A 14,323-nucleotide genomic window follows, 5' to 3' on the forward strand; every position below is an offset into this window, starting at 1 on the left:
AACTGAGCCCACCCTTTAATCCTGAGGTTCATCTGCCGGGGCCGAGCAAGCTTGGACAGTGGCAGTGAGGTCCCCAGGACGTAGGTTTGTTTAGAGTGACCTTCTCTTAGATGGATTGCCTTACAAGGCTGACGAGCTCCATCTGCCCAGGGGGCCGGGAATCAAACCCGGGTCGCAGCGGTGAGAGTCCTGCACCCTAACCACTAGACCACCAGAGGCCCCTTCTTGCAATATAAATTCTTCAGTTTTGCAGATGGTTTTCAGTGTAGCCTCTCCACCATAGAATTACAGAGCTTGCTTTGTTGCTTATAATGTTTCCATTATGTGTAACTTCATCAGTCCACATCAGCAGATGCATAAGCCCTTACCAGTGTTCAACATACCCCTCTAACAAGCAGTATAATTTGGGCACACCGTGTAGTGGATTTTATTCCTTTTGGGACATTCTTCTTAGGACTTGGTGTACTGTGCTTTAATTCACTGTATCTGTGTAAATGTACTGAAAGCAGTGGGATATCCCAGTAAAAGGAGGAAAGTAGTGGCCACACTTTTTCTGCAGAAACTTTATTAATGGTAGGGACAAAAAAAAGTCCTGCTAAACTAAACTAAACACATGGGATCTCAAAATAACTGAGGAAAGAGATGGGAAACCCAATGTGTGATTTTAGAATCAATTTTCAGAGGAGTATTAAAATTATATTGATATACAGTTTTACAGTTCACTGGAACACATGTGTCTGGGGATTAAAGACAAGCATGTCAAGCAAGTGGAAACAATCAATTTCCTACAAGAACAAACAAGTGAACATTTCAGAGAAGGAAAGGACTAAGTTTTGGGTAGGATTTTTCAATGAATAATGAAACAGAGGGCCAGCTCTTTCCAAGTCTGGCAAGAGAAACAGTGCTTGCACAGTGCAGTGGTAAAAAAAGAAATCAAAACCATCTGCTTTGATTAAGGAGAGGACTCATCTGGTGCCAGAGGATGCTAGACTGGGATAGTCACTGATGGCATGCTCCTCTTTGTGCGAGATTGCCCATATCTTAAATTCTCAGTCAGCACTTGCTGCTGCTGTAACAGTGAGACCTCTCAGCTAAGACTGAGGAAGGATGTTGATCCTTCCCCAGGCAGCACAGCCCACAGAACCACTCCAGGCCTTTCACTGGAGCAACTCCTGAAACCTGCAATTGAGGGCACCGGTGGATGGAAGAAACAAGACAGAAGAGGAGCAAAACAGCACAAGACATGGGTACTTTTACCAGCTCCCTGACCCTGAAACCAAAACCTATTTTTCATTTGTTTTTCTTGGGTATCAGAATTCAGTGCAATGAATATTCCTTCAATTTTAAACACAAGCTGTTCTCACGTCTCCCAGCGATCAAGAAAATTTGAAACCTTACCACTTTAACAAACTCACTTTTTCCTCCCCCATGCTCTACATGTACTAGTTCTCCTATTCTTAGCTTTTTTTTCTCTGCTTCCTTCCCACACAGGCTACCCTACCCATACTCCAATTTTGCCTGAAATGTGAGCAGGTAAAGTCTGTTTCTTACTATCCTTACCTCACATTGGTAAGTGTACTTAGTTTTATGCCAATTAATCTAAACAGTTACTCTAAAACTTGCAATATTTAGCCATCATTTAATATTACTGCTATAAAACCTATTTCTCCACAATGTGCAGTTGGTAGCACTTGAGTATTAGCTGAATTTAGAAACATGTAATGTGGCTTGCATAAGTCCTGCTAAATCTGTTTAGCCATTGAAAACAATAAAATTTTTTATTACATCAGTTCCCAATATTGTTTCTCTTTCTTTAAGCAATGTCTGAATTTGCTTTTTAGACTATTCTTTATAAACATCATGACATCAATAAAAGCCATCACTGTTTTTAGGGTCATTTTCATTCTGCCCTACCTGGCTTTTACTCAAATCCTTGCACCACATCTTAGCTGTGGGCTGCATCATGTTACATCATCTACAGTCTCAGACAAGGCACTGGCCTATATAGATACAAGTTGTGTTCCAATGCCAGTATGTGCTAACAATTAAAAAAATTATTTGATTCTACATAATAAAAGGTAATTTATCTAAAATGTTTTGGTTGTCACAGAGATTCTTCTGACCTATTCACTTAATTCTTATGTAAATTCTTGTATTTAATTAAAATGAAATTAGAAGCTTTGTACAAGCTAAAGTGAGACTGAAAACTAGCAGAAATAGGAAAAGAAAATTACATCACTCTATTCAGTAGCAAAATGGTTTCCACATGAGACAGTTTCTCAATGAATGATTCACAGATCTATTGGCTCAGGTTTGTACTGAGGTGATGCCAATTCCTTGTTGCTCTGATGCATTTGTTTAGTTAAAAATAAAGTTTCCCTCTTAAATATTTTCCATACTACAGAATTGAAGAGTAATAAAATATTTTTAAAAGTAGCTCTATTTCAGATTGCTGATTCTCCCTTATTATACAACCATTTTCATATTCCAGAGCAGACTAGCTGTTACTGTCTCTAACAACTCAAACCACCTACCCCTGATCTGAAGAAGGATAATGGAAAATACAAACCTGGGTTTCGATCTGACTCCAAGTCAAACAAACTAGAAGTTTTTCTTCAATACTCTGTTTAGAAATGAAATGCAGCCATTCAGGAAAACTCTTTTCCCTTCATTGTTATTAAACAAGAGGTACTCTCTGATAAATGTGGCATGCAGGAGAACTTAGAGGAAAATTGTGTATTTTTTGTATCTTGTACTGGGGTTTGTTTTCCCCTCTTCCACTTCCAACTCAGCATTTCTATAGCACCCACTGAATTAAACAAGTTGATCTTTCAGGAGCTTAATTTCAGAACATATTTTAAAAAAATAATAGTCCTTGTTTCTAGAGGTCATGAAGCCACAGTGCTCATAAAGGGGCTGCTCAAGCTCCTCCCTCATACAAAAGTTTTGTGTTAATGACTGTGAGGCAATGCAACAAACTGAGTAGCTGCAGCATGTCACAGCTCCTGCCTGAGCAAATAAGAGGGGGCAAAGTGAAGGACCACTGAAAACTTGAAAAAGAGGCAGTGGCTTGGGGAGGGGAAGAGAGCTGCACTGAAGGGGCTGATGAAGCTGCCCTGCCAACAACTGCTGAGGCTTTAATTGGATTTCTTTGTCTTGCTGAGGGCACCACAATATGAGAAAGATGTGGGAATGTGGGGGAAATTTAATAGACGGTAACAGACACACAGAAAACATAACAGGGGACAAAAGATTGCTGGGGCTGACAAAATACAGTCTTCCTCAGTCTTCCATGCCTGAAAGTTTGATATAAAGTTTGCTGTAGAGAAGAAAGTAATATCTTCTTCCTACCTGCTGGTGACTAGGACTGAGTCCAAAGGACTTCTCTGACCCCTGTTCAGAAGACAGGCTGCCACTACATAAGACCAGAACACTGAAGCAAATAAAAGATGTTATTCTGACCCTAGCTAATAAAAGACACTAGCTAATAATCGCTTTTGTGACTGATTAATTCCTTGACTGTTATTGATGTCCCTTAGCAATTCTAACTTTCAAAAGCACAAACAAAAAGGTGTGTGAGAAGCCTGGGAAGGCTTCACTAGATTTTGTCCATAAGAGGTAACAATTCCCACCTCTCTTAGAAAGGCAAGTTCTTGAACAATTAATTTTTTTGTTAATAAACACTCCATAAAAAAAGAGAATATCAGCTTGAACTTATATTTCAGAGGAAATGTGAAATTTGAAATGGAAGTGACTCAAGAGACCGTCAGGTTTAAGTGCTATCTTTAGACATTGTTTGGTGCACTTAATAATAAGATGAAAGAAGAAACAGAAGAGTCTGTGGTCAAGATATCAAAGTACAGTCAAGGACAATTTATGGATTGACATTATTATTTGAAGCAGAAAAAAGAAAGACTCTAATAGAAATTCTTAGCAATCTGCAGGTATTCTGAGTAAAATGAAGTTAAAGTAGAATTGATTTTTTTTACTGGAATTAATATTTGGAAAAGTGATTCAGGTGAAAGGCAATAGATATGAATAGAATCTAAATGGAATAAACCAACTTCAACAAAATTTAGCCTTTAAAAAACAAAGATCAGACTTCACAGTGCTGCAACAGCTATTACTGCCCGTAATAATACAGAGGTTAATTACTAGAAGCAAAGCCAAATCAACAGAGACCAAAAATCTGATGAAATACTCCAAGAAAGCTAAAGTAACAGTACCAAGAAATTACATTTCAGTAAAAAATTCCTCCACTGGTCTGTCACTCTCTTTGTCATTCTTTGTCACAAGCTCTTTGTCAGTCCTCACTTACTGGGTTGGCAAAAACTGTCATGTAAACTGGCAAGAAATATTGTAATTTACACAAACTTCTCCAGTTCAGTTTGGAGTTTTATTTATTGTGTATGAAGTGGTATATCAGGGTATGACTTACAATGTGATTTATGAAGTCTGGGAAGGAGTTTTCTTTTCATAAATACAACCAAAGCCACCCTGATGTGAGCTGTATTAACTCAGATGTGTAACTGATACATTTGTTTGAATTTATTTCCTTTTGGATAACACAATTGAAAAATTGTCATGAGAGTTATTTTAGCAATAACATGGATGACTTGACAGTAATGTTGAATATGATGAAGAAAGTGAATAATTTCATTACCCAGAACTTTTATGTTGAGTGGCTTGAAACCAACAACACGTCAACAATGATAATAGGATTCTAGAAAACTAATCAGATCTTGGGTATTTATAAAATCATCTTCATGATAAGGGGGATGTTTACATGAAAGAACTTACTTATCCGCAGCTCAAACATATTCAATGGAAGAATGGACCACTGGAATTGCAGAAAAAATAGAGCAATAAAATGGTTGATATAAAAAGTACCAGCACATTACAAGAATTAGTAGTAGCAGCAATGAGGATGTTTAGAGCAAGGAGAGCAGTAGTGTTTGTGTCATGCAAGCACAGAGGAAAGAGTGCGCAAGGCCTCTCTGTCAGTCAAGTATGTAATTTTCTTCAAGTATGATAAAACAACGTAAGGAATGAAAAGATTAAACATGAGAGGGGAATCTGACCTAAGGTCGTGTGGTGGATCTGGCTGAGCCGGAATTTATTTCCTCATAGTAGCCCTCACAGTGCCGTGCTCTGCATTAGTAGCTAGAGGAGTGTTGATAACGCACCCATGTTTTGGCTACTGCTGAGCACAGCACCAGCACTGTAACATTCCTTCTTCAATCGAGGGTGAGATCCTGGGAGGGGACATGAGTTAGGCCAGCTGACCCACACTGACCAAGGGGATATTCCAGACCATATGACATCAACCCAGATATAAAAGCTGAGCAAGGAGCAGGACCGGAGGCACTCATTGTCTCTGATGGCTGCCTGCTGACAACTGTTACATGTGCTGGAGCCCTGCTTCTCAGAGAAGTGGCCGACCATCGCTGCTTATGGGAAGTAGAGATTAACTGCTGGCTTCTGCTTTGTGCGTGCGCACAGTCCTTTTGCTTTCTTTTTTGCATAAATAGAAACTGCCTTATCGCAACCCACGATTTGTGTTGTTTTCTTTTCCCACCTTACTCTCTCCCCGTCCAGCTGGGAAGGGGAGGGATAGAGCGGCTAGGTGGGCATCTGACATTCAGCCAAGGTGAACCCACCACAAGTAGAAAGCTAAATTTACCCTCACTAGAACTCAGAGGGCAGTCATTGCATAGCACAAAACAAGTTTTAACCTTCAGCCCAGCTGAGAAAGGGTTTGATGTTTAGTTGGAGTCACTAGTGCAAAACATCTTTACTGCATATTTATATTTAATTATTTTTAATTTAAGTTTAAAGAGTGGAGTAATACTCCTACTGCTAGCTGAAGAGCTGAAAATAATTTTTATGGTTTCTTATTTCATTGGTTGTTTTATTTTTTTCCAAATCACAAATCAGAGAGATATGTATTGACAAAGTTCCAGTTCTGTTCTACATGGAGTAGAGGAGGATGCTGAGTTCAGATCTCCACAGTATTGGTGCTCAATAGTAGCATCACAAGGGGGCACCGCAGTTCAACTAAGTGACTAAATGACGTTGCTTCTTGTCAGCTCATCCTAGCTGTCTAAACTACTGGATCAGGCATTAAATTTTTTTGAAAAGATCAATCTGACAGCTCAAATCCCATAATCACTGCTAAGTATATCATAGAATGTTAAAAATGTCATAATATTAAATCCTGGTTCCATTAAATAATGCAATTCCCCATCCTGGATCCCATGAAGTCTTTTCAGTTTTAACACACAGGTGTTTGCTGCTCAGGAACCAACAATTTCACTGGCACATTTGCATTTTCCCTTTGCTAAATCTTCTCGTCAAGGAGTCCTGTAGACTATCCAGCCTTCCTGAAAATGACCTAATCTGAAACCACATGGATGTATAACAGGCTGTGTGTAGGGCTATGGTTCTTGACCAGGGTTCTCTCCAGCTCAGGACTGAGCCCTCACTGGTTGTTTAACTTGCAGCACATCTCTCCTCATGGCTTCAGCACAGTATTGAGAGGGTATGCACCTTCTTCTGACGAACTAAAGACGTCATAGGAGCAGTTGCTTTTGTTGTTATTACTCACAAATAGTTCTTTTTCAAAGCTAAGCCCGTGATACCAAAAAAAAGAAAAAAAGGTATGATTTTGTTTTTTCAAGTCGAAGATACTTTTAGACTGAATCTTTGATGTGTATTTTTATAATAGCCTTCTAAAATACTAAATTTTAATTATAGAAGAAGGAAAATCAAATAACCCTTCCTTATTTAAGCTGGAAATCATCAATACCAGTGAGTTAATTAATTTACTCAAGCGAGTATCAAATGTTTTTCATATCGTCTCTTGCTCTAAAAAATCAAATCCCTACCAGTAAAATATCACCCCAGCATTATTACAGAATTATTTCACTTTATGCATACGCACCTACTCCACAAGCATGTGCAGCCTCATGTGTAAAAGCTTCAGAACTCAAGAGCTGTCTTGCAGAACCTTTGCAGCAAAACCAGAGGTTTTATAAACACAATGAATACCAAAGAGAATTTCTGGTTAGTCTGCTTATCAAATTTTTATTTGACATAAAGCTATCCTCCTGGCACGCTGATTTCCACAGGTTTCATGATGATCTGTCAATGATATTTTGCCATTTTCTCCTGCCTTTTTTTCTACCGTAGCACACTTAATGCTGGGCGCGTGCTGAGTACCTTTCTTCAATATTTTTCCACTTTTTTATTCTGCATTTTCAACTCATGTATCATTTCCAAAAAGTTTCCCGATAATTACATTTCCAAGCACATTTTTAAGCTATTTCCTGCAGACATTTGTCCATGTGAATAAACCATTATGCTGATGAAATAATAACAGTAACTACTAACACAAGGATTACATATAGAGAAAAATCTGGACCTTGGGGAAGGTACTGAGCAAGGTGTGTACAGGTAACTTACCTGTCAAATAGTTCTCCACCTGTGACCAATTCCAGAACAAGACTGATTTCTGTAGGGGTCTCAAATATCTCCTTCAGTTTTATCTGGTAAAAGATAGCAGAAAGTATTTATTTTGCTTATTTATCTTCTTGGTGAGCATTGTCAGGGCATCAACAGTAGGACACACACCACAGCTGGTAGATCTACCTTGTTATCTCCCACTTTTTTTTTTGCTAGTTTTATCTCCTTTGCATTTCTTTTTTTTCTTTCTTTCTTTCTTTTGGTTATTTTCTTACTCATACATCAGTAATCTCTATGAAATACAGCAGTTTAAGAGGCTGTCTGCCAATCTTTCAGAGAAACTGAAAAGTAAAACCTTTCCTACCCTTCAAGGACTGACAACACCAACTTTCCACTTTCATTTGCAGAACTTTTTTCACATAGTTTCTCACTCATGTCTGTAAGAACATTTTATTTTAAAGTGTAAGTATAACAAGAAGCTTTCATAAAAAGCTGCTAGCATGCTCATGAAGAGAAAGCAAAGCTTTAATCCAGGTCTATATTGATGATCCTGAACAGTCATCTCTTATGAATAGAAAGAATTTTTTAAAAACAAAGAAACAAATGTGGAGTGAAAAAACAAGGCTAAACTTACAATGTTTGGATGTGAAAGGCGGAGAAGAACTCCAATTTCTGTGCGGACAATTTTCTTGTCTACCTGGTTAAAATAGGGGAAGGAAAAAGTGAAAAAATTTATTTCTATGGTCACCATAGAAACTTCTAGCTACATCACAGGAAAATATGTAGGAATAGCATTTCTAGTTCTCTCTGGAGATAAGTTGATGTGAGACATACAAGTCAAATAAGAACAATTTTCCATTAATACGAGACAGATACTGTAAAAGAAAAACATCTGCATCTAGCAAAAAGATTTCAGATACACCTGTAAGTCACCCAAGAAGTATATAAGAAAGACATCTGGAAAAGGTGTACAAATTCCTATTTGTACTGAAGTTCTGCCCTTGTCTATTGCTACTTATGTTGGCTAAGTTTTTGCTAGGATAGCTTCATTTTGACACACTCTGTTCAGCAACTGTACTGGAAAATTTTTCTGCATGCAGGATGTGAACATGAAAGTAGTGTAACATACTGCTTAGAACAAAAAGGTAATGCAAAGGTCAAATACCCCGCCTGTCACAGATTAAAAGGTTTAACTTCAACTTGCTTCAGTTACATCTAACAGAACGGTCTATTAATGCAAAGGATTGGTTAAACCTCTGAAAGGATTAGAACTTCCCTTTTCTTCCCTTTGCAAACTGCAGTCTTTAGCAAACCAGGCACAACTTATGTTGTTGGGGGACATCAGCCATTTCATAGAATCATAGAATCAGCTGGTCTAGTGGTTAAGGTGCAGGACTCTCACCGCTGCGACCCGGGTTCGATTCCCAGCCCCCCGGGCAGATGGAGCTCGTCAGCCTTGTAAGGCAATCCATCTAAGAGAAGGTCACTCTAAACAAACCTACGTCCTGGGGACCTCACTGCCACTGTCCAAGTTTGCTCGGCCCCGGCAGATGAACCTCAGGATTAAAGGGTGGGCTCAGTTCAGCGCACGCTGTGTCTCACCTAAAAAATCCACTGCGCAGGCTCGAAGGGTTAATGACCTTTCCCAAATCTTCGCTCGCGAAGACTGGCCATATTATTGGAATCAGCTGGGTTGCAAAGACCTCCAAGATCATCAAGTCCAATCCTTGATCCAACACTGCTGTGGTTACTAGACCATGGCACTAAGTGCCACATCCAGTCTCATCTTAAAAACTCCAGGGACAGTGAATCCACCAGGTCCCTGGGCAGCCCATTCCAATGTCTGGTGAGCTCTTTTGCCAGCTCCTTCATCACTCTAGGATGGATCCCATCTGGTCTCATAGACTTGTGAGGATCTAAGTGGCTCAGCAGGTCACTAACTTACAAGCATCCTGGCAAATGGCCATTTGGATAGATTTTACAACAAAAATGAGCAGGTATAAGTGACATAAATTGTTCCAGAGTAAAAGCAGGACCATATTTACTCATGGCATTTTATTACAAACAGCCAGTTTTATCACTGCTACTTTCTTACCTTCTCCTACACAAGTATAGATAAATTTGTATCAACATTTATTTCAACTCCTTCCAAAAAAGGGTATCTACTTATATCAGGGCCAAACTTGGCTTATTTTTAGTTTGGGCAGGAGTAGCAGCAATTCAACTACTTATATTGTGTTTTTCTATCATCATCCTATCAAATAATTTCCTGACAGAAACTATTTGGTAGCATGAGAGTCAGATATCTCACTCTAGAGTGTAAGTTGCTTTAGTAACAATTTTTAAAACATAGATAATTTAATCAAATATGCTATTACCACAAATATTTGAGCAATTAAATGTTTGGCTACATCAAATGCAGTAGTCTAATTTGTGTAGATGCAATAACTGATCAAAATGAGGTTGCAAAACTGTTTGTCTCCTCCTCTTTCTTTAAATTAATGTTACTCACAGAAGTGTCAGTGACACCTTTGTGAGTATATTACAGTCAAGAATAATAGGGTAGAACTGGTGTCTGTTTGTGAAGAAAAAAACAATCAAATGTTAACTTTCAGATGTTTCACAGTTCCACTAGTTTAGCAGTTGTCCTTCTATCCTTTATTCTTTGCTTTTAATCTATGCTAAATGGACTAGAGTATGCTTTTGGCCAGACATTTAATCAGTATAATTTGATTTCCACTTAAAAGACTACATTTCACTGTGTGAAAAACTAGTTCTGTTGTATAAATGAATGGTTTGGTGATTTTAACACTGGTGCAGTTTTACTGAGCTGCATTTTCTGTTTGCAAACTTTAAATTGCAAACAATCAAGAGGCATTTGCTTCTTTAGGCCTGTAAAACAACAATTGCTGTGGAAATCTATGTCAATTTGAGAAGTCATTTGCCAGGTAATCCTGAAATAGTCATTTATCAGCTCTTCACCACTGACCCTAGGCATGAAGATTTCACTGGGAGAAAGCAGCAGTCCAGAAACCCCATCCACCCTTCTAATTTATATTAAAGCATTTACTTTAAGGTAATTATTCCTGGGTTATTCACAGTACTTTGTGTCTCCAGTTATTTCACTTCTCTAGAATTAGGCATTTATCCCCTTTATAGGTATGTGTCTGCAAACCCCAGATCTTTGAAATTTGATATTGGTCATTCAGTGACGTAACCTTAGGTTTATAATCAGTGTATTTCTGATTTATGAATTTCAGATTATTTTGACAGAGGAAAGGACTGGAAAAATCCTTAATGAGAGCTGAGATTCTTTCATGTTTCCCTGCCCCAAGATGGTGAGGTGATGTTAAAAACAACTAAGATGTAAAAGTGATGTTTTTCTCTGAATTAAATGAAACAAGATGAAATGAACTGCCACTGTACATAGATTAACCCAGCTGCTGCCTTGCGATATGGTACACCACCCTTAAAACCAGTGGCCAACAGACACACTTTGTACCCTCAGACTTAGTAGAGAGCAAGCAGGAGTACATTCCTCATCCTACATGTTCAGGCCCTCTTTCTCCTGGGCAGTGTGGACATGGAGGGGCACATTTGCCCAGCTGTGACCACCATACAGGCTGGGTGACAACATAGCGCCCAGGCAAGGGGTGTGAAGAAACCAATGCAAAGAGCTTTCAAGGAGTTTCACAGGACTGCCCACCCCGGTAAGCCTGTTCACCCCAGCTCTGCACGGCTCCTTAATTAATATCCCAATTCTTGACTCGCATGAACGCCTCTAATATGAGCAATGAATTCTTTATTGAACCAGCAGGTTGGGCTCTGAGTATGTGTTTCCCTGCACTTACAGGGAGCATGATGCAAATCATTATTGGCTTGCCACCACACTATTAAACGTGCTTCCAAGAAAGCTTTTATATTCATCTCAGCTAAAGTAACTACTGTGAAGCCTAACTCTTTCTATATTTTATGGCATCAATTGCTAATTACCATTTATAACTTCATCATTATTTTGCTTTCCTACAATTAAGCTGAAATATTAAAACTTACACAGACACAGACTACACACAGGCAGAGCTGTCAATTCCCTGGTAATCTAAAAGGTTTGTTACCAGTTGTTAAATCTACACACAGGACTGCTAGGTTACTTGACTTCTCTTGAAAGGTTTCAAGAAAAAAAAGAAATAGGCTTGAATTTAAAGATTGAATTTAAATAAATCTTCACAAGAAGGAGACTCAAAGTACAGTTTAAGGTCTTGCTTTTTAACTTCAGAATGTCCTGAATAACAGGAATTCCAGTTTCTGCCCTGTTCATACACAGCATATCTTCTTGCAAAGTCTTTCAGTCAAGATTTCAAGGATAAAACACTCTAAAGAAGACTTCTGAATGTGCTTTTACATCTTTATAAAGCTGAGTAGTACCATTGAAAGCATCTGAGCTGGTCTGTATATCAGTGGAAGATACAGATGACATTCTTCACTGTAAGTGATAAAGAATCATAGAGGCTACAAAAAGTGGTATGACAGAAAAATACCAGAACAAAGGAAAATAGGGGCTTATATGTGACTCAGTCTGAGTTACTCTGGTGTAATTCAGTAACCAGCATGGCAGTGGACAGTAGGTAAAAGCGGAATTTAAAAAAGCTGACCCTTTTGAATGAAAGGATGCTTCATTGTTCCAACTAGGACATTTATTTAGCAACTGCTTCAGATGATTTGATTCGTTGCATGATCTTTTTTTGAATGAAAATAAGAGTCTCTCAAGCAAAGAATTCCTCCTATGTTTTAGGGTCTGTTCTTGCTGGGACACTGTTTGACCTTCTCAGCAAGGTGTGCAGCTATCTCTTGTGTGGGAACAACCTTTGTACTCCTAATGAACTAATATTATCCTAAAAAGAAAAAAAGGTTCAAAATAATCTTTTTATATTTTAAGCTTGGCAGACTATTTTGGCTCTGTCTTCATTCAAGTTTAACATGAGGTACCTGAAAAACACAGTAAACAATACAATAAAGCACAACAGCAATTGCACAGCCTTGTAGTATCCTCCATAAACTTCATAGGGAGTTTTCATGATGTAGGTGTGCTGGTTTTGGCTGGGATAGAGTTAATTTTCTTCACAGTGGCCTAACATAGGGTTATGTTTTGGAATTGTGCTGGAAAGAGTGTGAATAACTCAGGGATATATTTGTGATTGCTTACACAAAGCCAAGGGCTTTTCTGTTTCTCATTTGAACCCATCAGTAGGCTGTGGGTGTACAGGAAGCTGGGAGGGGACACAGCCAGGACAGTTGACCCCAATGGACTAAAGGAATACTCCAGACCGTATGACTCCATGCTCAGTATATAAAGCTGGGGGAGAAGAAGGAATTGGGGGGCTATTCAGAGTCTTCCCAAGTCACTGTTACACATGACGATGCTCTGCTTTCCTGGGAATGGCTGAACACCTCCCTGTCAGTGGGACATAGTGAATGAATTCCTTGTTTTGCTTTACATGTGTGTGCAGCTTTTGCTTTCCCTGTTAAAATTCCTGTATCTCAACCCATGAACTTTCTCACTTTTACTCTGGTGATGAGTGAGGGAGTGCCTGTGTGGGGCTTAAGTTACTGGCTGGGGTTAAACAAAAACAGGAGGTTATTGCGAAATTTTATTTTGAGCCTCCATAAATAAATTTGGATTATTAATAATAAAAAAAAGTAGGCTATTCATTATTAGAGCAACTATTTTCTGCACACAAGTCCACACTCCCAATTTGTGGCTGGAATCCTTCAAGTGATGCAAGTTCCTCAGACTGAACACATTTGCATGGAAATAGTGCCAGTTACATCAATGTCCATGCATTTGTCCTGTGAGGTGACTAGTACATGCAAAGCTGCAGGCTGCAAATAGCTGGGTTTGTACAAGCTGAAAGGGTACTGAGCTGTACTGAGCATATGACAGGACTGTTAATCTGCCAGCAGTAAAGTGCTCCATCAAAGAAGCAACACTTCAGTTTCTGAAAAAGCACAGTACATTTGCAGGCAAACCATCAGATTGATACAGATGATTTGTGAGACTGTAAAAACTTCAGCACAGTAAATCACACACTGGCATATCTGATTAAGAGGACCTGCATCTTCAATGGCACAGGTGAACAGATGCAGTTAACATTCCCCAAAGACACACAACCCTTTGTTGTTCACCCACATCAATTCATGGCATCACCAAAGGGTGAATAGATATGTTCAGAGGTGCTTAGAGCTTGTACAACACTGGTCATTTGCAATAATACATTTCATGTCTGAGTACAAAACAAGTTATATGTTCATTAGAACAGGTCTCATTATATGCTGTGGTCTAAATATCTGACAGTTTGGTTGTTACTTCTTTTCCTGACTCTGCAAACAAATTTCAGCCTTTTAGGTATTCATGGACTGCTCCTTTTAGCTATTCATTTTTTATATTGTGTTCCTGCCATTGTTACTGTCCCAAAGCTGGATGGAGAAGGACACTTTTAAGATGCAGGAACAATGTGTAAATCAAAGGTAAGCACTCCTTTTGTTTTTGTCAAAATAGATGCATTTATAGGACTATTTATAAATTTGTAGATTTGCTATCTTCTTGTACATTCTTGCTTTAAACTTATACAGTTACAAATTCAAAACTGTTCTCTTTTCTCATTGAAACTTTATTAATTCAGCTTTTATCCTAGGTGATGCAACCAGTATTAGACATCTGGCATTCTGTAAAAGGCTTCATATTCAGGTCACCCCTCTGAATAAATACATTGCCACATAACAGTAGTCCCTTAGAAACTGAAGGCTGTAAGGTGATAGGACATTTCCTGTCACACTGTACAATATTTTATTATTAAATTAC

The 14,323-nt window shown here is 38.6% G+C and overlaps 1 protein-coding gene across 1 annotated transcript in view; it reads right to left on the reverse strand.

Annotated features, from left to right (window-relative positions):
- CAMK4 (calcium/calmodulin dependent protein kinase IV) overlaps positions 1 to 14,323 on the reverse strand; it is a 147,126-nt gene that overhangs the window by 60,757 nt on the left and 72,046 nt on the right. Inside the window, exons 3-4 of the mRNA XM_017812752.1 lie at positions 8,099 to 8,161; positions 7,465 to 7,547 (exon numbers count right to left, since the gene is read on the reverse strand). Of these exons, the coding sequence (XP_017668241.1) occupies positions 7,465 to 7,547; positions 8,099 to 8,161 (146 nt within the window). The remainder of the gene's footprint in view (positions 1 to 7,464; positions 7,548 to 8,098; positions 8,162 to 14,323) is intronic.

The sequence above is a fragment of the Lepidothrix coronata genome, unplaced genomic scaffold, assembly GCF_001604755.1.
Source record: "Lepidothrix coronata isolate B3197 unplaced genomic scaffold, Lepidothrix_coronata-1.0 Scaffold37, whole genome shotgun sequence".
In the NCBI taxonomy this organism is placed as follows: Eukaryota; Metazoa; Chordata; class Aves; order Passeriformes; family Pipridae; genus Lepidothrix; species Lepidothrix coronata.